This window comes from Hirundo rustica, chromosome 25 (genome assembly GCF_015227805.2).
Source record: "Hirundo rustica isolate bHirRus1 chromosome 25, bHirRus1.pri.v3, whole genome shotgun sequence".
In the NCBI taxonomy this organism is placed as follows: Eukaryota; Metazoa; Chordata; class Aves; order Passeriformes; family Hirundinidae; genus Hirundo; species Hirundo rustica.
The window spans coordinates 936,592-961,203 of NC_053474.1; the positions used below are offsets into that span (position 1 = coordinate 936,592).

Here is a 24,612-nt window from a genome sequence, read left to right on the forward strand (position 1 = left end):
CCTAGGGGGAATGTTCTCTCCACTGCACTAGCTGATAACAAAAAAAAAAAAAAAAAAAAAAAGGTGCACTTATTGCGCGTAGTGTTTAGTGCCATAAACTGAGTGAGAAAAACAGTATTCATAAACTGAGAGAGAAAAAGTGTTCTGAGTTATGCTGGCGTCGCTTGTGGTGGTCCTAGCTCCTGGAGCAAGACAGCTGAGGTCCTGACTTCCATGTGAACGTTCTTTCCCACAATTACTTTAACTGCCCAGTAGATTAGGGGCATTTTTTATTGTCTGAACTTCTCCATTCCTTAGCTAAGTCTCTTTCCAAAGAAGGATGGATTGAGACTAATTTTATGCCGTTTCAATCACTTTAGACATTTTAATACAGGAAACTCATAAAATACACGGTAAGTGACCTGAAGCAATGTGGCCTTACTGCAGTAAGCACTGACAAGAAGGGGACTTTACCTATCAACAGGCAGGTAAGAAAAGAGTCCTTTCTTGTACACCTGCCCTGTCCTGTCTGTAAATCTGCCCAAACAGGCTTCCTGTGCAGCACTGGTGAAAGGTGCCTGTGTTACAGACAGAAGGGTGGCAGTGACATTGGACTGGGTGGGTCTGTGCCTGGAACTGCCCTGTCTGAAAGTGCAGGAGGCAAACCATGCCTTTGATGTTGAAAGTGGTTTACAAGGGTGTGACTGGCTGGCTGAGGGTGTCCCAGTTTCTCCGGTGTTCCCTGATCCATCCCCAGCCAGCTGCTGCCTTTGTGCTGCCCTCGCTTGGCGAATACTGCAGGTAGTGGTGCATCTTGTCTGCAGAACAAGTGACACCGCTGTCACTGTGATGTCCCTAAACACTGCTGTTGAGTGAAGATGTCACCCATGTGATCAGCCCCGGAAGAGAGGCTATGGAGTGTCCTTGCCTGGCTGTGCTCAGTCTGTGAGAGATGGTGTGGTGAGTTCTGCCAAGGCTGTGCACAGAGCTTTGCTGTGGGCTTTGCTCCTTTTAGTCGGCGCTAATTAATGAAATACGAGTTCCTTCCCCGCCTCTCTGAACCTGGTGAGATGAACTGAGTCATGAAAAGCAACATACTATTGGCCTGCTTGGATTATACCTATTTAAAAATCCAATTTTTTACCTTTTTCAGAATGTTTTTCCTATCGTATCTCAGCTAGGGCTGGCTTCCCCAAAAGCTGCAGAGTCACCAGTGAGAAGTTTGGCATAACAGCTTCAGTGGACTGTGGAGAGCTGACAAATACTAAGAAAGTCTGTATTCAGAAGGGAAGAGATGAAGGTTTAAATTCACATCTCTGGGTTTTATTCTGCATTTTAGTGCACTAACTGTGCCATGTAAGCTCAGCCACAGAGCCTCTGCCCAAGCACCTGTAAGGGAGGGGATTTGCTGTGAGACTGGGAATGCAGTGATTTGGGCCTTTGTGATCCACTGTGCCACGGAGAGGGGTGATACAAACCCTCTGAAATCCCCCAGGGCTGCAGTGTGCAAGTCAGCACCTGGCTACACCACAGAGCTTTCTGGCCCACCAGCAAATGACGGGAGCATTTGAATGACCAGCAGCAAGCAGTTTGTCTGGCTTCAGTCACTGCTTCCAGGGCCTGTGGATGGAGAGATGCCAGCTACAGACTGTTCATTGCAGGATTCCAGAGCAGGAATGCTGGGGAGTAAAACAAAATATTACCTCGGACCCAGGTGATTGCTAAGGAGTTAAAAAGGCACAAATTGTCTGGAGACCTTGCCAGGACTCCCCCTCAGCCCATGTGACCTGCAAGACAGGGCTTAGTTGTCTTTTTGGAAAGCTACAAACTTCTGCCATCTGCTTCCGGGCAATTCTGGTTCAGAGCAAACGAAACCCAACGCTGATGTTTGAAACTGGTAAGGCTGCAAGGATAGTGCTGAACTCAGATAACAGGCCACAGAGGGGCTAATTGTTCTGGGTTTCCTCAACCGCTCTGGAATGGCTGATGGCATGACTAGTGCCCTGCTTTGTCCAGCAGGCACAAGGGTACACAAAGGAAGGGATTCTTCTCTCTCCTCTGCCACAACTGGTGCATCTTGGTTATTTGCTAGTTCTTCAGGGCTGGACTGGCCCTGTTCACAACACCCTAACTTCCCACAGCCACCTACAGCACAGCTCCATGAGATGAGATGAGATGATTATCCTTGCTTAACACCAGACCCTCAGTCCGGCCTGTGCTTCTAAAGATCACAGTCTAACACTGCTTGGCCACTGCAGGAGCAGGAAAAGTACAATTCATTTTCAGCTAAAATTGAGTTGGTGATTTTTGCTGCAGCAAACAGAAGCTATTTCCCAAGCTGCTCGGTTTGTGCTGCATCCTACACAAATGCGACGGAAATTGCCAAGGATCCTTGGCTCAGGGCTGGGGAAAAAAATGAAAGGAAAGTGAGAACCAAGATCTTCAGTGAGTTGGTTTTATTGCAAGGCACCCAGAAAACCCAGTCTGGTCTCTCTGGGCCTTTTTGTCACACTCAACCTCCCCACTCCAGGGCAGATAAAGGGAAAGAGGCAAAACAAAGACAAAGCACGTGTGTGTTTTCCTAAAAATCCAGCTGTGTGAGGCAAAATAAACATCTGTGCACAGGGTAGTAACAGTAGCATGGCCTCTGCAGGTAGAAATTTTCCTGAGCATTTCCCTACTGTAGAGGTGGTGGAACACGCTGGGGGTTCTCCTTACTGATAAATAAAGCTTGAAGATTTTTAAGGCAGACCTCTCTCTGAAAGCCTGGGATTTAGCAAACATGCAAGAGCTGCACACAGAGCTCCAGAGAACAAGGTATTTGCTGGAGGTAGGCACATCTGCAATATATTACCCATAATATGCTGCACTAATGATTGGTCAGGATAAGAAGCCTAGAGCACCAAGAAATGTCATATTCCATATATAAGTTAACAGCTCACCTACAAATCACAGCAGATCCAACTGTCATCTTGCCACTGATGTGGAACACACAGGAATTTCAGCCCAGTGTGGAAGAGAAGCGACAGACTGACGGGAACACGCTGAGCCTCAGCAACCTCTGTCCACTGAACGCAGGAAAATGTCACCAGCTGTCGGAGTAAATAAACAGAGCTGTGGAAAAGCTGCATCCCCTCACGTCCTTTGCTTTGTCCCCTCCTGGGTTTGCTCAGTTTCCCCTGCAGGCTCTCCCTCTGCATGGTCAGGGGCAGTGGGACTGTCCTGCCCTCCCAGCTCTCAGCAGCTGAGATTAGCCCTCTCCTTGGCTCCAAGATGAATTTTGTCTTGACTCAGGACTAAATCAGATTTCACATGTACCTGTTTAGCTCCAATCACAGAGAGCTGTAAGGAGTCTCATTCAGGGATTTTTCTAGCAAAAAAATAAAATTGAGAAATATAGCAAAAATTTAAATTTCATCATCTCAGAGCATCTAGGGCCTCCCTCAATCCCTCTCAATATTTGTATTGCGAGAACTCCTTTAACCCATCATTCTCAACTTGCAGAAAAAAACCCCTGCAGTGAACTGAGATGGACAAGGCAATGACTGACTACCCCTCCTTCCATCTCTACACCACAGCAGACCCCACACCCAGCACTGAAGCGCTGGTTCCACTGCCAAATCTCAAGAAGGAAGTCACTGAGACAGTGCCCATTCTACAAGAGAAGCAGCATGTCTAGCACCAGACAGGTTCAGCAAGACTGACTGAACACCTCCAGTATCTGCACGGCCTTGCCTCCAGCTTCTGCTTTAGAAACTCTGCACATCGCACACCACTTTTCCCCACATTACCAGCGGTGGGATATCACACACGATTCACCACACAGGGACATGCCATCCTCAGGGGAGTAATTTTGGGGTGAAGGAACTGGAAGAACCTTCTGTGAGAGCACGTGAGCTGCTAATTTTGTTCACCAGACCGCAGATGCACAGTCCACATGACAGTAAGGAACACAGGCAGGTTCTCTGGGTTTAGTTTGACACAGCACTCCGGGACTCTGCCTGACCCAACCCAGCACACATTGACTTCCACGTTATGCAACAGCACGACGAGCACGTGAAGCCAGCACAACACCAGCGGTGCCAACAGGCTGATTCCTTCCCGACTTATCTATTTATTGTGCCCACTCTGCACCCATCGAGAGCCTGATCAAGGAAATCTGGTGAGCAGGCAAGTAAGACTTAATCACCGATTAATTACAGATTAGAAGCTGCAGAGATTCTGAGATGAGCCTGACCGGCAGCTTCCGCAACCTCATCGCTTCTCCTCCTTGCCTCGGGCCTGGAGGGCAAGGCGGCCAGAGCCGGTCCGGGGCTCACAAGAGGCACGGTTCGGAGAGCAGGAAAGGCCCGGGGGGCGGGCAGGGCCGCGCCGGGGTCCCGGGCGGACGGCGGGGAGCGGGGCCCGGGGCAGCCCCGGCTTCCCCCCTCAGCACAGGCCCCGCCCCTGGCGCGCGGGGCGGGGCGGAGCCGAGCGGAGCGGCCCCGCGCGCTCCCTTTGTTCGGGCCGCGGGCGGCGCTGCCCCTTTAAATGCCCCCGGTCCGGCCCTACCGGCGCGCCGGGTGGAAGGCGCTCCGCCATTGGCCGCGGCGCATCCCTCTCATTGGCCGTCGGAAGGAACGGCGCGTCCCGCCTCTCGCACTTCATTGGGGCGGCCGGCTGCCCGTCCGGAGCGCGGGCTCCTGAGTGGGCGAGGCGGCGGTCCCTGGAAACAGTTCCGGGAAACCCCGCGTGCTGCCGGGGTCGCGCCGCCGTCCATGAGGAGAAGGAGGAGCGCGCGCCATTTGCCGTCGCTGCTTGGGCCCGAGCTGCGCCGCGCCGGCCCCGCTCCGGTGAGTGCCGGGGCCGCCCCGCGGGGCCAAGGGCGCTCCGTGGCCGCGCCGAGCCCTCCTTGCGTGGGCCCCGCGAGGGGACGGACGGCGCGGGCTGCGGGCGGGCCCGGCGCGGGCGGGGACGGGCCCGGGGCGCTGGCGCGGCGGAGCGGAGGGGGGCGGGGGCCATGGCGGGGCCGCTCCGCGGGGTAAGGCGGGCGGGCGGGCGCGGGAGCGGCGCCGGGGAGGGGCCGGGGGCGGGCCCGGCGGGTGGGGATGGGGGGGCGGCCCGCTCCGCCCCGCCGTGCGGATCAGGGTTGCATGTGACGGGCGGCCGGGACGCGCCTCTCCCGGGGCTGTGGGTCGGGTCGGGTCCCTGCTCGGTCCCTCCGGGCTCTTAAAGCCTCGCCGGCCCTGGCGGTTGCGGTTGCGCCCGGCCCGCTCTGCCCGCGGGCACAGAAGAAGGCTCTCAGCGGCGAATGCGTCGCTGTCGCAGCGCGCCCTTAGAGCTTAGGTAGCGCATAGCGTGGTAGGGCCGGGAGGGACAGCTGCACCCACCCGCGGCGCTCGGGTCTGCGCTTCCTGCTGCCATTAAGGAAATAGCGCTTGTCGAGTGCTTAAAGGAGAAGCTATCCGAAGTTTTGTTGTTAAGGCGTCGTTTTTCTTAGATTAATTTCTGTCAAAAGCCTTTGCTAAATCTTGAGAAGTTTTTGCTTAAATGCATAATTGTTGCAAATAGTTTAAAAGTAAGATTTTATTTAATGGATGTGAGCAGCCTTGTTACCTGTCAGTATTTGAACGTGCTACTTAAGTACGTAAGCTGTGCTGGACTGCTCTTTTTGAAACAGTGTGCTGGGTTCCCTTTCCCATGTTTATGGCTCTAAAGGATCCCACCGGCACTTCATGTTGCAAAGGACATTAATGCTCATGAAGCTGGTGCTTTGGGTTTTTGTTTGTCTTTCCTTTTTTTTCCTTTGAGACTACACTTTAACGCAGTTTCTTGGTTTTACTTTTTACTTGTAAAAATAATCTAAAGGAATTTTGCATCTCACAGTGTAAGGTTTTTCTAACCTATGTGAAATGTAGTGTTTGTGGATGAGCAGTGTCTGCTTGATAATTTTGCATCCTTGAAATTGTGTTTCCCACAAGCATTACATCACCTTACCTCTCAGATTTTTCTGTCTAGGTGAACACTATTGAAATAATACTCGAGTCTCCTGCTGACACTCAAGTTCCTAGTTTAGTCAAAAATCCCAATACTCCCTGCTTTGTTAGACAGACATCTGCAGAATTCTTTGAGGATAAGTTCTTCAGAACAAAGTCATTTTTGTTGAAGTGTTGCTTGGAACTGCAGTACCTGGGGTGTTGTTTAGTACAACCCAGACAACCAGATGAGCTGTGAATAGCCAACTGCAGTGAGAAATGAGCACAGGTAGGCTTTATAGCTCAGGTTAGCAAAACCTGGGAGCTGTTGGTGCAGTCAGTGTTTTTTAATGGCACTGCTGGGCACGTTGCTGACCTGCTGTGCTGAAGTCATCTCCCAATCTTAGCTCTGTGGGTACTGAAACAGAGTTTGTTTCTCTGTGGGCTGTTCTGGTCTCTCGCTAGCATCATGCTGGAGGTTCTCAGATTTTCCTGAGGGTCTGTGCGGTGAGCAGGGCTGAGCTGGAGAGGTGAGGGCGCTGGCTGCAGCTTGGCATACAGGTAGTGAGAAATCTTGGCTACTGCGTGAAGGTCCTCAGGCTGTGACGATGTAAAAATAAGGTTTCTTGTAATTCATGCTAAGAAACACTTAGCATATCATAAATAAGCTGTTAAAAGGTGCTTTCTGTGATTGAAGGAGCTAAGGTACAAAAGAAATGGCTATAATGCCTTCATGTACAGAATAAAAGGCCCGCCCTTTTGTACGTGCCTTCGTGTACAGAAATATTTCTGAACAAGTGAGGTTTTAATAAAACCCCAGTTCAGCCTTTAAATGTAAATTCTTATTTCACCCCCACTTGTATGTTTGTTTATCTTCCTTGCTTGACAAGAACTTTGAAGTGTGAGGCATAACTGTAGGGACTGCACTTGTTTTCTTGTGGTCCATTAAAACAACAAAACCAAACAAATGTCCCCCAAACTTCCTTCAGTATTATTTTTAACGTGGTTCAACTTAGCTGCTTGATACAGATAATACATCAGTTAGAGGGAGTAGCAACATGAGCAAGTGGAACGACTTTGGTGCCGAGTTTTTATATGTTCATTAGTTGGCTTCCTGTGCCACTCAGCTTAACGAGTTCCATTCCTGCATGAAACTAAGTTTTCAGCAGCAAAACCAGTATTGGTATATAAATCACTGTGAAGTTCGTTACTGTCATTTTAGATACTGTCCTTTTGCCAGAAATTTCCGTCTCAATTAAGCTGTTTCTAAGCATGTTTTGAGTTAACTAGACTGAATTTATAATTAATTGGATGGAGTTATACTTAGATAGTCTGTAGGTGGCAACCTCTGTTAGAGACATGGTATAAGATAAAGGGAATAGTAACATCATGGCTGTTTAACCAGTGATTGTCAGTTTAAAGCTGTGGTCAGATATCTCTCTTCAAGATGCCATACACTGTCAGGACCACACCTCTGTTAATTTTTTTTTGTTTTCCAGAAAGATAACTGATTGAGCCATTTGCCTTATGAAACACTGCAAGCGCTTGTAATTTTAACTTCCTGCTTGTCATACGAGAGCTTAAAAAAGGGGCTAGTAGCTTTGTAAATTACTCTCAAGATGCAGGAGTTTTGAATGAAAGATAGTGAACTGCTAAAACCATGCTTTTTATCATGAGGTATTTACAGTCTTCAGAAAAGCATTGTTTTCAACAACTGTGTGAAACTTGAAACAAGACCCTTCCCGGTATGCAGTTAGGAGGTGGTGAGGGTAGGTGACATCTTGGGCACCAGTGAGAATTCTCCTTGCCTATGTAAAATTGTCCCCAATGCCTGTTTATTAATTCTGCTCGTTTGGTAAGCATGGTTTTGTATACGCTGTTCTAAATTCATCCATTTCTGCATGCTTTAAAAACAAATACATTCCCCACATGTACTTATATATGTACTTATATACATAATTCTTTACTTATAATCCACCCGAGTCAGCCAGTCTCCCTTTTTTCTAGATATTTCATTATCTTATTTAATGCAGATGGAAAACTGAGTTGATGCAGGTGCTCCTGTGCATGGAGCAGCTCCTGTCTGTCATAGGCTGAGTCACATGGACGCACTGTGCATGCAAACAGAGATAGCACTCCTCTTCAACGTGCTTTTAATGTTTTTTAGGGGAGGATAAAAATACTAAAGTAATCATTGTGTGTTTTACTTACTAGATAAAATTCAGTTAAAAATATTTTTCTTGGTAGCTGTTGTTACCAAGAAGAAGAGCTAAACTGTTTTTCAGCTGTGACTTTCACCCTCATATGTCTGCTGAGCTCAGAGGGAAGAGTCAGTGTTATAAGAGATGCAATTTTGCTTGTTGGTGATTGTTGTGGAAGAAAAGTCAATTTAATCTCAGATTTCAGGGCGAGCTTGCCAAGCCATTAGGGGATCTATTGCTCTATCTGTGAGAAGAAATATACCTCTTCTGAACGCTCTCGGTACCTGAATGTTTTGGCAGCTGTGTCACTTTGGAATTTTCTACAATATATTTCTTTTGGAAAACCTTTTAAATTAAGTTTGTGTGACAGGAAATAGCTAAAATTGGAACACCCAAACTGAACGTGCATTGCATTTGATTTCAGTTCTTCATGAAGATACTAATTCTTAAGCAAAAATAAACAATACAGCTAGTCAATTACAAAGCTGGGTATGAATTCAGATTGCCTAAAAGCCTTTGAGCTGTGATGCTGTGTAGGAATCTGATTCTTAGGGTCAGATATTGCTCCCCACACTGGTGTGTGGCTGTAGTGAAGGCTGATATCTCTTCGTGCTGTGAATCTTGCCTGTCAGAAGTTTGAGTCACTGTACTCGAGGAGGTGTTTCTACCTGGGCTCAGCAGAGCTTGTCAGATTTTTGTTCACTTATAGGCAGCACTGAAAAAAGTGTTGAACTTCTGGGTGTGTGATGCTTGGAAGCTGTTCTGGGTTAACAAAAAACTGTCCTTGAGTGTCACCATAAGCCCTTGTAGTTCAGAAGTTAACCAGTAATTGCTTGAAGTAAATTTTCTGTATTTATGTGTTGCTGTAGCCTCTCGGTTCATTGTGGTTTTGGGGTTTTTTTGTATACAGAGAAGACAGTATATGTGTAATTAAATGATTTTGTAAGGCATTAGAAAGGTGAACACAAAAATGCCCTCCTCTTTATGTCTTTTTTATGTCTCAGCTTGTGAGTTTTTGAGAAGAGGGGTTGAGAATGGTACCGTACCCAAAGCATTTTTGGTGTAATTAAACCCCCTCTGCCCTGCACTGTTTCAAATTTGAGATCTTGCTGAGGCTGTCTAGCAAGCAGACATGTAGCTGAGTTTCGCCTTCTGTGATGTTCATAACCTACAGAAAATTGATGTTCATTAGTGTTTTGATAGTTAATACCTGTAAGGATTGGTGAGCATTATTGGTGCTTCAGGGAAGCATTTGTTTTTCTTCTGTAATTAGGCTGTAGTTGCTTTAAAGTAAACTGAATCAGTTAGAAGGTAATTTCTCTTTGTCAAGTAACAGAATGTGTGTGTGTATATATATGCCATGTAGCTATGGAAAACTTCCTTTCTTTTCCACACTAATGGCTTAAAGAGGTGGCATCTGACAGAAACAGTGTGAGGCTGCTTTACATGTCTCTAAAATTGCCTTTCAAGACAAGACAGCTTTAGTAAAATCATTACTGTGTGAAGAAAAATGATTTGGTTTTTTTCTTCCCTTGCTCTAGCTTGCAAATCTTCATAGGATATCTTCCAACCAGTTCATGAGTTGTAATCTGGAAGGGTTGGGTGTTCGAGGGACTGTTAGAGGTGTGTTTGTGCTCGGAGACTTGTTTTGCAGTGTAGTAAATAGCTTGAGGCCGCAGCATTTTTTAAAGAATGTGTTTGTGAATCATCTTCATACCTGTATTCCAGTATTAATTGCATTGCTCCAACCATGCTGCATTGTCTACCTGGTTATCATTTCGCTGCTGCTCATCAACTTCTGCCCTATCAGTTAAAACCTGAGACTTTTTTAATTTCTGAACCTAACAGCTGATCATCCTTCTGTTCTCCGCCCGGTAGTTGAATTGTCTCTTGTCAGCCTTTTTATTTGAAAGCACTGAATATCAGTTGGCTGGCTAATTGGGAAATTGAAACAGTCTTTAATGAATTGGGCAAAGCTCACTGGAATTGTCTGAGAAGATAGTTGTGCATTTTTCGGGACACATACTTGGAATCAGTTTGTTAATTCTGAAAGCAAGTACTTCTCTTAATATAAAGACCTGAAGATGCTGCAGTCATGCCTTCCTTTTAAACCAATAAGGTGTATGCTATTGAAATAGTAGCTGTGATTTGTACAGCTCCTATTTGAGGGAAACTGAAAGCATGGAAACTGTTGCGTTGCAGCTTCAAATGACAATGTCCATCAAAGTGCAATTTTTCTCTTTCTGTCCTTGAGCTCTGACAGCGTCGTGAGAAAGCGTGTGGCTAGTCTTGTGCAGCATGTTGGGTTTGAAGGAAGACATGGCGACAAGCCAAGCAAGTGGAAATAAGTATTAACAAGAAACGAGTATTAACATTTTTATACCTTAAGCTGCTCCGCAGGGTTATGCGTTCACTACATTTTAAACGATTGTTTGAAAAGTAGCGGAATGGGAAATGGAAATAGCGCTAGATCTTCTGAGTCTCTGCTGAAGGATGTTATTGTCGTGTCCCCATACATTCTAGCTGCTATGGTAACCAGTTAATGACAATCAGTAGATGGAGTTTAGACGTTGTTATGTACATGAAGTACATTTTTAAAAAGTTATGTAAATTCTTCCATGTACATTTTCCACAGTATTAAGGGTTGTGCTTTCTTTTGAAACTTAGATCAGCTGCATCCAAAAAGTATTAAATAAAACTTGATACAGGTGATTTTGCAGCATGTATACAAATTAGTTTAGATAAATCATGCATTGTCCTACAAACTAGTTATTTCTGGCTTATTGTAATATAGCTCCTGAATTTTTTCCAGCAGCATAATAAAATGGCTAATCAGGTGAATGGTAATGCGGTACAGTTAAAAGAAGAGGAAGAACCAATGGATACTTCCAGTGTAACTCACACAGAACACTACAAGACACTGATAGAGGCAGGCCTCCCACAGAAGGTGGCAGAGAGACTTGATGAAATATTTCAGACAGGTATAATATGCATTTCTTGTTTCTGATTGGTTATGAAAGTGAGGGCATACCATTTTCAAATTTTTATAGATTAAGATTTAAAAATTCGTTGTTTTTGATCTGTGTAGCTCTGAATGTTTTGCTACTTTGATTTCCCTAAAGGCAAATTGGGTTTGACATTGACTAATTACTTGACACATCCTTGGAGTTGTATGTGATATCTTAGTTGCTGTAGGGCACAGAGCACTAGTTTTAGACATCAAATGAAGATGTATGTTTCCGCATACTAAACTGTACATTTTTTTTTTTCTTCAGTCTGAATCATCATTTTGCTTTTACGTTTCTACTGTCACTGTCACAGTGATTCTAAAACACTCAAAGGTTGGATAGGTGACTTAGTGAGGGAAGAGCAACTAGCTTGCTTGCCTGGGACTACATTTGAATTGAGTCTGCCTGTGGATTTTTTGTTCTCTCGAGTTCTGAGCGGACAGTTTAATCCATGTTGGTTATTACACTGAAATGTTCAGCCTGACACTAACAAAGTTGAGGACTAAGCTATCTAGCAACTCCAGTAATACCTTGCTGGTAGCAAGTGGTCTCTGCAACTTCTAAAGAGGTTTCTTTATATACAGAGGTTTTCCTATTTTGTTTTTATAACCACCCTATTTTATCTTATAGACAGAGGCTTTCTTTTCCTTTTTAGAGTGTGTTCTGTGAACAGATTTACGAGAAGCAGTGGCACTGCTCTATGTGCTTATCTTGAATGCCTGTGTGGCAAGATGACAGTTTTTGTTGAAAAGAGTTAAAATTACATTGATCAAGTGAAGGCAGTTCAAAACCAATACCTTATCAATCTTCAGTGTGAAACTGGCTCATGTGGGTGATGTCTTTTGGGAGTCATTCACAGTGAGCTTTCTTCAAGCCTTTAGCAGCTTTTATTGGCTATAGAGATGCACTTTCCAGCTGTGGGTCATGATGACGTGCACTTGATGGTCTGAGAGAAGGTGTAAATAAATACCTGGGCAGAGGAACTCGTGGGGTTCTAACACGTGTTGCAGTTAGGTTGTGTTGTGAGGAGTCCTTAAGGAGTTTAAAAGCTTTTCAGCCCAGAACCTGACTACCAAGTATAATTCCACTGCATGAGTAACCTGAAAACATTTATTTACACTTCATTAATGCCACTGAAGGTGTTTGCTTTGTGGAGGGGTTTGCCAGTGAAGCAAACTGCTTTTGACACTCAAGCCAAATTTGGGGTTGAATTTAGCGATTTTTTTAATCTGCTGAAATCTTCTATGAAAGATACAGGTGTCTTCCAATATGCAGGATCACTTCTGAAATGTAGTCCTTGGGCTTGGCACTACTGTGCATTTTCCAAATCAAGTGGCAGTGAAATAATCTGAATATTTTGGAGATCAAGCTGTTGCAAAGTGTGTGGAGTTTTTGGATATATGATTTTAGAAGTGTAAGTCTCAGTCTATGACTCTGACTCCACAACTGATGCAAGTGCATTACAAAAGGAAAAAAAGCCTTGTAAAGATCCTTGAAAAGAAAATGCTTCAGAACTGGTCCAGTGTTTCTTGGGGGAGTCTGTACCTGTAAAATCAACATTAGCTTCTTTGGGTACATAGCAGGGCTCAAAACAATACCTTTTTGAATTCTGGCTCTTGGAACTGCATAGAGCAACAAAACGAGTTTAAAACACCCCAAACACTATTTAAGATACACGTGAAGTCCACTGGCTCCTGCTTTGTTGAAGCTGGAGGAAAGAGTGAACAAATAATTTTTGCTTTCTAATATTTTGTGGGGTAGAGCTTCCTAGGTATTTGATCATCAGTTGAGTGGCTCCTTTTTCCCATACGATAGGATACTTGTAATGTTCACCTCTCAGTTTACTCTAGAACAGCTCAACTTAAGAGAAGGAAGTGTGGAACTTAAAATGAGGGATAAACAAACAAAATTCATATTATTAAAAGTAAGCCAGAGTTCATTGTTTCAGACCCTGGTGTGTAATGCTGATTTTATGCATCAGATTGCATTCCTGAATGCTAGAAAACTGTTTCACATGGGATATAATCTTGCATGTCAGTTAGTGTTTAGGTATATACATTTTAATTTAACTTTTTCATTGTACTCATATTCTTTCATATACTTGTGTAGGAATGTATAATTAAATGTATAATTCTGTTGCTATGGAATGTAACTTTTTTTTTGCTTTATAAGCAAACTGCATAGTTCTTAGTTTGTATGAAATTCAACAGAAATCTGTAACTTCTTTATCTTTAACTTTTAGGGTTGGTAGCTTATGTCGATCTTGATGAAAGAGCAATTGATGCTCTTAGGGAATTTAATGAAGAAGGAGCCCTCTCTGTATTACAGCAATTTAAAGAAAGTGACCTGTCGCATGTACAGGTAAGGTGAGAGCCCCAGGAGCGTGAGCACATGAGTATAAATAGTGTTCTGGCACTACTGGCAGGAGAGTTGTAACTCAGAAATTCACTGATGTTGCTGTATTATATTTCAAACCCAAATAACAAGTTTGTTAAAAATTGCTTTAAATGTGTAGGTATTTGAGCACAAAGCAAAAGCTCCCAGATAATAAAAATATGCGTGCAGTTGAGCAAATACGTTAAAATGCTGTTTGGAATCTGATGGCTTTTTCAATATGACAAGTTTGTTCGATTAATTATTATGTTTTCCTGAAGGATTCATTTGACATTTGATTTATGGCATTGACTTGAAGTAGAGACTTCATGGTGTGGAATGTAAGATTCAGTGGATTCCCAGGGCTTGTCATACACACAATTGAATTATTTTGTAAATTGTATCTACAGAACAAAAGTGCATTTTTATGTGGAGTTATGAAGACCTACAGGCAAAGAGAGAAACAAGGCAGCAAAGTACAGGAGTCAACGAAGGGACCAGATGAAGCAAAGATTAAGGTAACACTTAGAGATACTATTTGTTCTCTACTAGCTGATATAGTACTTGTACATAGCCTGAATATGAACTTAAAAAGCATCAACGCCACCTGGATAAGTATATTCACACCTGGCTTTAAAGAAGTGTCTGCATGATAGAAGTTCTGTAGAGAGGGCTTGCTGGAAGTGCAGCTCTTTCTGATCACACAGTTGCTAAAATTTAAGCTCTATAAAAACATTGATATCTAAGAATTGTCTCAGTTGTCTGGTGTTCTGCACTTCTTGGGGTGCTACACATAAAATGGAAAATAAGGGAAGAGACAGACAAGTTCTTTTCCAGGAGCCTTGTAATACAAAACAAATGTTGCTGTTTATGATAGCTTTTTAAACCCACAAAACAACGGGGGTTTGTAGGTTCTATCTCTATATACACCTTATCAAGTGTGGCAAAGAGCAGATAAAGAATTGCTTATCTTGGAATGCTTTTTCCCTTCTGTATATTTTAACCCACTGCCCTCTGTCCTGTAAGTAGTCTGACTTTTTCTTTTTTATTTTTTTTTTCAGGCTTTGCTAGAGCGGACTGGTTACACTTTGGATGTAACTACAGGACAGAGGAAATATGGGGGTCCTCCTCCAGATACTGTGTATTCTGGTGTTCAGCCTGGCATTGGAACAGAGGTTGGTATATACAGACTAACCTGATAATTGCTTTGCAATCTTATGCAAACTCATAAATAGGAAATACTTGAAAATAAACTATATTACAAGTTTAATGCGTTGTAGAGGAAAATATTCTTCTGTGTGTGTCATAATCAGTCTTTCTCACTCCTCAGTATTCAGCAAAAGACAGGAAGATAAGTTAAAGTGGAGGAAAAAAGAGGTGGAATATACTAAGAAGGGCTATGCAAAATTTCTTAAAATTAAATCATCAGACTTCATGTTTCGCCCTAAAGTTTATCTTGAAAAGTGACCGTGGATGCATGAGTAGGTAAACATGTGACTTGGAGATATTTGAGGCTGTTTACAAAAAACGGAATTTATTCAATGCCAGCTTGGTTTCATGTAATGTGCTAAAAATGAAAAAGACTTGGGCATTGTATGAAAGTACTCACGTAAAAGTTTTGAAGAAGATGGACGAGGGCAGTAGTAATTAAGGATTTGTTTATTTGATTTTGTTTCAATCCGTATGGAAAAATCCTTGATGATTGCATGGACTGATAATAAAATGAGCACAGCTACTACCCTGGAAAGAGGCCATGTAGCTTCAGGTTTTTGTTGGTTTTTTTTATTTCTGCATTTAGAAAGGTGACTTAGAGATTGTTTACCAACTTAGTGGTGTTGCTGGGTGGTTATGTGATGTATAAAGTGTTATTTAATTGCACCATGTCTCACTGACATAAAGAACCATCTCTTTACTGGGAGGGTGGTCAGACATTGAACAGGTTTTTTAGAGAGCTGGTGAATGCCCCAGGTGTGTCAGGGTTTAGGAGCATTTGGACAGTGCCTTTAATAACCTGATTTCCCTTTTGGTCAGCCCTGAAGCAGACAGGCCATTGGACTGGCTGATCGATGTAGGTCCCTTCCGACAGTGAGCTACTCTCATGACTGAAAGTCCTTGACTAACCGCTCTGAAATTCTGCTGTGCCTTCAGTGTGAGATACAATTGTGACAAGGCCTTACTGAGAAGGAAAATGTTGACTCATGGCTTTCTTTTCCTACGAAAAATGTTTGAAGTTACAGTAAATGTATTTTGATCTTACTGGGTGTTTGGAATGTTTTGTTTGTATTAACATGGAAGAAATTTTGAGAATTCGGAGGAGAGCTGCAGTGATTAAACAACTGGGGGGATCTTTCTAGGGTGACCTCAGCTAAAGATATTAACTCCTTAACCAAACTTAACCCAGTTAATTGGGAAGAACAAAACCACAAGAACTCACATGTTTGCTGAAGTAAATATTAAACATTCCATTGGTGGAAGCTGAAACAAATGCAGAGGAGAAACAAGACTACAGTATGTATTAGAAGTGGAAACCATGCATCGAGCAATTAAATGGAGATTATTATTATTATTAAATTACTTCTCCATCTCTGTAGCTTTCCAAGGAAGATTAATTTGCAAAGGGATTTGAAAATACTGCAAGTGCAAGGAAGTGCTTGACCTGCTTTTACGTATGATACCCAAGCAGATAGTCTGTAAGGTTTTAGTTTTTAACTGCAAAATTAAAACCAGGTAAGAACCATTTATCTCTTCAGCAGGGGAAATTCACAGCCTCTTCAATATAAATAACAACCCCAGGTTTTCTGTGTGTAAAACCTCGTACAAATGGCAGGAGGATTAGAACACTTGAGGCTTGCACTTGCATCAGCTGCTGTAAAGGCTGCCCTGGTGACTGCAGTGTTTCTGCTCTGCTGGTTTATCTGCATTGTTCTTCCTTTCCCAGGAATTTTCAAATGTTAAAAAGAAACTTGTATTTCTGGAAAAGCTTTGTTTCAAGTGTCCTCTTCCTTTTTAGGTTTTTGTTGGTAAGATTCCCCGAGACCTTTATGAAGATGAATTGGTACCACTCTTTGAGAAAGCTGGTCCGATTTGGGATCTGCGTCTCATGATGGATCCTCTTTCTGGTCAAAACAGAGGTTATGCTTTCATTACCTTTTGTAGTAAAGATGCAGCACAAGAAGCAGTCAAACTGGTGAGTTAACTTATTTCCAGACAGGTCAAGACAAGGTAATTAGGAGACGTCGGTAATTTCTTAAGCAATGAAGTCTTTAAAGCATTCATCAACAGACTCCAAATTTTACTTTGTTAAAAATTGCCTCCTGATTTCATTAGTAAGTACAGATACTTATAAGACAGCTCTCTGCTGTACCCTACTGTGGCTGATCAGAGTACTTAGGTGATTGTTAGGAACCTACTTGGTTCCAGCTAGAAAATACGTTTTTGAAGCTTCAGTGTGTTTGAAGTTTCATCACCCCTTTTACTGTAAGGAGCTACTTGGAGATGTCTTGCTGCCATGGAGGAGGTGTCTGAGTTGGTTCCTTTGGTTGTTTCCAGCGGCCTTTTGCTCTTTCCAGTCCTGCAGTGTGCTCACTGCTTGGAAGTTGATGTACATGCACCCAGGCAATCTGGGAGAGGAAGAAGTAGAATCAGGCTGACCTGGGGTGCGTCTCCCAAAATTTTGGATATGGCTGTGAAATGCTGTGTGTACTTTGAGACAAAACAGGTGAAATGCCCAATCTCAGTTGCCTTAGTGGAATTCAGCTCATCCTGAACGAGGTGTGAAAGAAGAGGGGTAAAATCTCATCACATCAGTTAAGCTGGTGGGCGCAGGGAAACCTGAAATGTGGAGAAACTTAGAAGCAGTTAAACCATGTGGGCCTTCTCCTTGTGTCAGCAAGGCACTAGTGGGAATGGGATTATTGTAAGCACAATGCCTTTGCACAAGATGCAGTGTAAAAAGCATATTCAGGTTAATAAGTTCATGGCACCAGAACAAAAAGTTTTACTGTGTTAGGAATTGCTTCAGTCTATGAAGCAAAATTCTCAAATGCTTTTGGCTTCCTTGAGATGATCTTATTTGATAGTCTGTGGTACCTTAACATTCTTCTAGAATATTAAGAAGGTTCCTGAAGGTATTGCTGTCATTTTTAGGGCTTATGTCTCAGCTAGAGTTAAAATGGCTGAAAACCTCCTTTTAAAGAATTGCATGAGGTTTTCAGAAGCTGGCTGATGATGAAACATCCATCCTCTTCACTGTGTTTGAAAATCCTGACTGAAACAAAGAGTCTAGCTTGAATTTTTTTTTAAAGGCTAAATTCTTGTACCTTTAAAGGCCTGTTGGGAGTCTTGGTTTTCAGAGTAATCCGGCTATGGGTCCAGACATGAAGCAATGGGTTAGATTTTTTTTTTTTTAATGGAAGTTTTACCTCTTGATGGTAAAATTTTTTAATCCTATCATGTACAAAGTCAAAAAAATGCCTGCTGTTGGGGGTGGGGTAGAAGCCAGGTCACAGACTGATTTAGACTGTTGATTGTTTTGACAAACCTTCAGTGTTCAAAGCTATCCAAGGAAAGAGGAAAAACTCCCGGTATCTTTAATGCCATGTATTTGCTTACTGATAATAGCAGCAGCAATTGACTGACAGCAGAGGAAGCAGTAACCAGTTGCTAGAAAGATCTTTCAAGTCTGAGATAAACAGTAGGTAAATAAATTTATGCCATGCAATTTGTATATGGTTCCATGTTGTTCCTGGTTTTGTTTTTTTGCCTTTTTTTTTTAAACTTTCTATTCAACAGCACTTCCTGAAGTTTATGGAATTCCTGAGCTTGGCACTGTTCTTCCAAGCAAATGCTGACACAAAAGCAGCTGTTCTAGGAATTCTCTTGCAATGCCAATTCAATGTGCTATGTATAAAATAAGCAGATGATGAAGAAAATACCGGATTTTATGATCTGGGGTTATTTTTATGAATAGTATTGTATTATATTGATAAAGCAAAGCAGTGGCTTTGTTTTTTTCAGTGTGACAACTATGAAATCCGTCCTGGAAAGCACCTTGGAGTATGCATCTCCGTGGCAAATAACAGGTTATTTGTTGGGTCAATTCCAAAGAACAAAACTAAGGAAAACATATTGGAAGAGTTTGGTAAAGTCACAGGTAAGACTTAATGAGTCCCAGAATACCATTTAGTCTTTGTTTTTGTTGGTTGTTTGACAGATGTGTTCACATACCATTTAAACTGTTTTCAAGTTGGATCCCAGGTTTGATTTTGTTAGAAATTTTATGCATGTACTATATTTTAAGGTGGAGTCTAAAGGGACTTGTGTTTGTTTTAATGATTGTTAAATGAGTGGTGATGTAACTTTACAATTAGAGATGGAAGCAGCTCAAATGAACTCAAAAGAATCAGCACACATGAACTCAGGAAAAAATGAAGGTCCCAGTTCTGTTACCTGTTTTAGCTTTCTCTTGAGGGCTCTGTATTTGTTACTGGTTCTACAGGAGGTTCTGCTGTCAGCATGGAGAAGTTTTTTGGAGAGCCTGAAGCAAATGCATTTCTGAGCAGTGAATGGGAGGAGGGAATACTAAATGGGTTTAGAGGGAATATTATTAGAGAAATAGTCAATAACAGAGTAATTTTGTCCCAGTTTTTCAGCGTTTCCCAGTATGTGCAGCAAGTAGGAAGAAGAGAAGTCAGCTCATCACTGAAAGGGCACTTCTGCCTTAGATAAGAGATTGAGTCACTTGCTCTTGTTCCTGTAGGAGAGCTTTAACCTCCTGCTTCTTTTTTAGGATTGCTATTTATAAGTACTTCAGGGAAGTGGTGAAAACAGAAGGTGAATATTCATTTAGATCTCTCTTCTTTTTGGAGAGATGTGGAAGATGTTCCACAGGAGGCAGGGGAGAGGTCATGTGTTAGTGCTGGCTGCCTTTCAAAGATGTAAAAATAATTTAAAAAGTATAGAAAACTTAAACTCTGAGGTTGATGTTTTGCAGAGCCTGATTGTGAGGTAAGTTTTTTTTCTGTAGAATTTCTCTTGGTAGGTGATGTGTTTCTGGGTAAATTGCATGGATATCTGCTATTTGTTTTGCTTTGCTTGTGCTGCCACCTCCTTTCAGGTGTAAAATTCAAATTCACTACAAAACACAAGTGAAGGCATTTTAGGGTAGACTCTAGATTTTTTTCATTCCGTTTGAAGCTCAGTACTAAAGATCTGTTTTTCAGAGGGTTTGGTGGATGTAATTTTGTATCATCAACCTGATGATAAAAAGAAGAATCGAGGATTCTGCTTCTTGGAATATGAGGATCACAAGTCAGCAGCACAAGCTCGCCGACGCCTGATGAGTGGGAAAGTAAAAGTCTGGGGAAACGTTGTTACAGTGGAATGGGCTGATCCAGTAGAGGAACCTGACCCAGAAGTCATGGCAAAGGTCAGTAAAGGCTTCACTGGATGCTCTTGTGCTTTGGGAAGAATTTCTTTATGCCCTAGTGACAAAGATGTGTCCAGCTGAGCGAGTTTTGAGACACAAAAAGCAATTCGAGGGCATTTTCACAGTAAGCTGTGCAAATGGCGTGGTCTGAGCACTGCGGATGGGATGCTGTTGGGAGATGTTGGAAATGTGCTGTTACTAACTGTGGTTAACATCTGAACTAGTCCTGTGCAGGGTTTTCCTGCTGGATTGACAGCTATTGCTTTAGCTGTAATCAATGCCTGGTAGGTATTGCATAAAACTATTTTCCAGAGTGAGATGAAGGCGAAGTTCAGTGTGGGGAATGATGTGCACTTTATCCCAGTGTTTTGGGGTAACTCTTTGCTGTCCTTGAGGTCTGTTCCTAAAATTTTGCTGGGATTTGTAGCATCCCAGAAGCAGAAAATCAAAGTTGGATATTCTTCTGGTTATGGAAGGGAACTGTGGAAGGAGAGAAGTTGTAGAAACTTCATGCAGGTAACTACAAGGAACTCCTTTTTGTTGGTTTGTTTTTGTGTTTTGTTTTTTTTTAACAGATACAGAATTAGGCAAGTTACCCAAATTTCTTAATGCAACAAAAAAGGGAATAATATCATATTAGTTGGTAGTTTCCTTTGAGGTTTGACGTACAAAGATTACAGCTTTGTTCTCATTTTTTCACCAGGTGAAAGTTTTATTTGTAAGAAACTTGGCCACTACTGTGACAGAAGAAATTCTTGAGAAATCCTTTTCTGAATTTGGAAAGCTGGAAAGAGTAAAGAAGTTAAAGGATTATGCATTTGTTCATTTTGAGGACAGAGGTGCAGCAGTGAAGGTAGGTTGATTATTCGTTCTTTCCTAGCTAAGTTGGTGAGAGTAGCTTATTTTGTATGAATGGTTTTAAGGAATTTCTTTACAGTAAGTACCTCGACACCACACACCTAGAGCCCATTTAATGAGGTTCCCATTGTGAGAATTTTAATGCTAATAATTTCATTCCTATTATTTCTGTAGCTAGGAGGATGTGAAACTTGAAACAACAAAACTGTAGCAAGTTAACAAGTAGACTGGAAAAGAGTGGTAGAGCAGTGCAGGAGGGTCTAGAGAAGAGGGGAAAAAAAAAATAAAACCAACCCAGACAGTTTTTCTGAGGAAGCACTGGCAGAAGGTATCAGCTGTCTCTCAAAGGCCTCTGTTTAAAGGCTGTGTGTAGTTTTGGAGTGACAAATGTATCAAATAGAAAGTAGGAGGTGATTAAAAAATGCTTTGTGAAGGAGAGGAAAATGGTGTTGGCAGCTCTTCAAGCATTACCTGTTTTTAACTCTGCGTGCACCCGAGGTTTCTTCTCAGTGACACGTTAAATATTGAAGATCATTACTGTGAGCTTCAGAGTTCTCTTCCTGTATGTCCATGAGCTGTTGAGAAGGTCATTAATATCTGCTGGCTGTGCTTGAGTGTATTGAACAGAAATTACTCCTTCTGTTTTTTAAATCCCTGGTTCCTGGGAGGAAGAAGGAGAACGGGAGGTGGTTTTTGCATTTGGGAGTCTTGAAGCAGGTGTATTGTATGTGGCTACATGGACAGTTCAAAGGCTCCCTACTCAATCTTCTCATTAATCATTTTATAGCTACTTAATTGCTTAGGTTTTTACTACACACCAGATTAGGTTTTAGATTACTCTTGAGTATGGCTTTAGGATGGCTATCACTCGTGTTTAACGAGGTTGAGGTCGGTTTGGATAGGTTTAGGACAAGAAATGATTGAAACAAGGGTTAAGTCAGCAACGCCTCTGGATGTGGTTTTCTGTAGGATGTCTGTAAACACTCTCCAGCCCCTTCACAGAGCAATTACCTGCTAAATGCTCTGTTAGATTGCAGCAGTTGAGGAAAAGATCAAATGCATCACTAATGCTCACCTCAAGGTGGAAACTACCACATCTGGCCTGTGTGACTGCTTCACGGCCTCTAAATTGGCCTGTGAACTTTGTGAGGTATTTTTGTGTATGGGCGTGTTTTGGCTTTCAGTGAGATTGTATTTATGTGTGGAATGCATGGAACTGGCTCACTGATTCAAGTGTCTGCTGATTTTTCACACCTTCTTGGAAATAAATTGCTGTAATTTCGAATGCTTTTGAGGCATGTAGCTGTACGGACACATAAGGTCTTCGTTAATGCAAATATTAATACCCAGAAAAGTTAAATGCGAAGCAGATAGCTCCAGGTGAGGAACTGGGGGGTCCTAATTATACTTTGTGTATTAAGTTCTCTTTTTGGGTGCATTTGATAGTAAAAAATTGCACATTAATTTTTTGGAGGATTCAGGGCTTGCGTGATGAGATCAGCAAGTTTCAGTAATCTTGTTTAGATTTTTCTCCTCGAGTGTGTGTCTTCAAGAACTACTTGATTTTCTCAGTCACTTGACTCACATTCAACTACCTGGGAATCCCAAATGTAACAATTCTTTCTCTCGTGTGCACACATTCTACCAGGCTTATAAGTGAGTGTTTACGTCAGTGTGAGTAGTGAGAACTTGTGTAATTCTGAAAGATTTCTAGGAGATACTGGAACACAAAAACTGATGGTGCTATGTCCGACTTTATAAAAATAATTCTTAGTATGTTTTAAATATTGTTTTATTTTATGATACAAAGAGCATATATTTAAAAAAAATACTGCTTCCCTGTAACTGGTGAATAAAGTGGCGCTTGGAAAAGCGATGTGTAACATTCTGTTTATGTAGCACTAAAGCAAAGTACGTGGCACAGCTCAGCCTGGAGCAGCCCAGCTGTCTGGTTTCTTGCTGTAAGTTTTAGTTATTTTTCTTTTAATTTTTGTACAGGCTATGAATGAAATGAATGGGAAAGAGATAGAAGGGGAAGAAATTGAAATAGTATTAGCAAAGCCACCGGATAAGAAAAGGAAAGAGCGCCAGGCTGCCAGACAGGCGTCCCGGAGCACTGCGTGAGTGTCACCCTCGCACCGCGGTAACGCTGCCGAGTGAAGCTGTGCTGTCACACAGGGGCTGCTTTAGAAGAGCCCGCCTGACCTGACCTGACCTGACTTTGCGCGTTGTTAATCCACGAGGGGTGTTTTGGGTCGCTTTTGGAGATGGGTAATTCTACGTTTCTTTTCCTTCCTAGGTATGAAGACTATTATTACTACCCTCCGCCTCGCATGCCACCTCCTATTAGAGGCCGAGGCCGTGGAGGAAGAGGTGGATATGGCTATCCCCCAGATTACTATGGCTATGAAGATTATTACGATGATTACTATGGCTATGACTATCATGACTACCGTGGTGGCTACGAAGATCCCTATTACGGCTATGATGATGGCTATGCTATAAGAGGAAGAGGAGGAGGAGGAAGGGGTGGGAGAGGTGCCCCTCCACCACCTAGGGGGCGGGGAGCACCACCACCAAGAGGTAGAGCTGGCTACTCACAGAGGGGGGCACCCATGGGACCGCCGAGAGGAGCCAGGGGGGGGAGAGGGGGCCCCGCGCAGCAGCAGAGAGGACGCGGTGCTCGTGGAGCCAGGGGCAACCGTGGGGGCAACGTAGGAGGCAAGAGAAAGGCAGATGGGTACAACCAACCCGATTCCAAGCGCCGCCAGACCAACAACCAGCAGAACTGGGGCTCCCAACCCATCGCTCAGCAGCCGCTCCAGCAAGGTGGTGACTATGCCGGTAACTATGGTTACAATAATGACAACCAGGAATTTTATCAGGATACTTATGGGCAACAGTGGAAGTAGACAAGTGAGGAGGGATTGAGAATATTGGAAACATAGAATTGGCTATAGCTCGACATCTTTCAAAAGAAAAAAAAAAATAAAAAGATTGGCTTAATGTTTCATCCTTCAGTAGCGATTGGCTGCCATTTGTATTGGGCTGAAGAATCACTCTATTGTGTATATACTCGAGTCTCTTAGTTTTCTTTTTTTTTTTTTCATAAACGCACTTGGACATTACTGGGCTTGCAGAATTCCTGAACTCCATATGGGGTTTCAGTGCTTTTATCATTTTAGGCTTCATTTTAGCAGTTTAAAAGCAGGAATGGCACACTGTTCAATCATGATTTTGCAGAACCTCTGGTTTTGGACAGTTTCTTTTTTTTTTCTTTTTTTTTTTTGGATTTGGGATAGACTACATAGGAGTATGCTGTACATAAAAGTAAAAGCTAGTGCTTTGTCTTAGTAGTTTTAAGAAATTACAACAAATTAAGTTTTCTTGTATTGAAAATAACATGATTGTATGTTTTGCATTCCTAGAAGTAGGATAACTGTGTTTTTAAATTGTTATAACTTCACACCTTTTTGAAAATCTGCCCTACAAAATTTGTTTGGCTTAAAACGTCAAAGCCGTGGCAATTTGTTCCTTGATGTGATTGTATTTCCAATTTCTTGTTCATGTAAGATTTCAATAAAACTCAAAAATCTATTCAAAACATTACCTATTTCAAATTCAATTGTGTCCTAAAACATTATTTCATTGGTAATTCTTGTGAAAAATACTGTTTTCAAAGTATAACTGCCTATGTGAGTGATCAAATTCGTGCAAAATTTCCTGTGCTTTCCAACATGTAGCACTGTGGACATCAGACTGAAAACTAGGAGAAAATTCAGACAGCCCAAAAGGCACTCACTGTTTAATTG

General features: G+C 42.5%; 1 protein-coding gene and 1 long non-coding RNA gene across 8 annotated transcripts; one reads left to right on the forward strand and one right to left on the reverse strand.

Moving 5' to 3' along the window:
* Window positions 1–26: 26 nt before the first annotated feature.
* LOC120763189 (uncharacterized) lies at window positions 27–4,399 on the reverse strand. Of its 4 annotated transcripts, none has more exons than XR_005704037.2 (4): window positions 4,180–4,399; window positions 2,922–3,071; window positions 1,683–1,766; window positions 27–1,599 (listed from the first exon to the last, which is right to left on the reverse strand). It is a non-coding gene; the product is annotated as an uncharacterized LOC120763189 (long non-coding RNA). The 4 variants fall into 4 exon arrangements; XR_005704036.2 differs by having other exon boundaries at window positions 1,683–2,382; XR_005704039.2 differs by having other exon boundaries at window positions 1,683–2,382; window positions 4,169–4,399.
* Window positions 3,973–24,406, forward strand: HNRNPR (heterogeneous nuclear ribonucleoprotein R). Of its 4 annotated transcripts, none has more exons than XM_040086329.2 (11): window positions 3,973–4,149; window positions 10,950–11,115; window positions 13,385–13,503; window positions 13,926–14,033; window positions 14,577–14,690; window positions 16,526–16,702; window positions 18,532–18,667; window positions 19,737–19,942; window positions 20,646–20,795; window positions 22,799–22,920; window positions 23,100–24,406. In XM_040086329.2, the coding sequence occupies exons 2-11, from the start codon at window positions 10,959–10,961 to the stop codon at window positions 23,710–23,712; spliced, it is 1,902 nt and encodes a 633-aa protein (XP_039942263.1). In that variant the 5' UTR covers window positions 3,973–4,149; window positions 10,950–10,958; the 3' UTR covers window positions 23,713–24,406. The 4 variants fall into 4 exon arrangements, with proteins under 4 accessions (XP_039942263.1, XP_039942261.1, XP_039942265.1 ...); XM_040086327.1 differs by lacking the exon at window positions 3,973–4,149 and adding an exon at window positions 4,670–4,811; XM_040086326.2 differs by lacking the exon at window positions 3,973–4,149 and adding an exon at window positions 4,689–4,811 and having other exon boundaries at window positions 10,947–11,115.
* Window positions 24,407–24,612: the final 206 nt, after the last annotated feature.

Bases quoted from the DNA above. Each gene is read 5' to 3' on its own strand.
- HNRNPR (XM_040086326.2), top strand. From the start codon at position 4,737: ATGAGGAGAAGGAGGAGCGCGCGCCATTTGCCGTCGCTGCTTGGGCCC. The intron at 14,034-14,576 runs GTAACACTTAGA...TTTTTTTTTCAG, and splicing joins CAGATGAAGCAAAGATTAAG to GCTTTGCTAGAGCGGACTGG. The intron at 22,921-23,099 runs GTGAGTGTCACC...TTTCCTTCCTAG, and splicing joins CAGGCGTCCCGGAGCACTGC to GTATGAAGACTATTATTACT.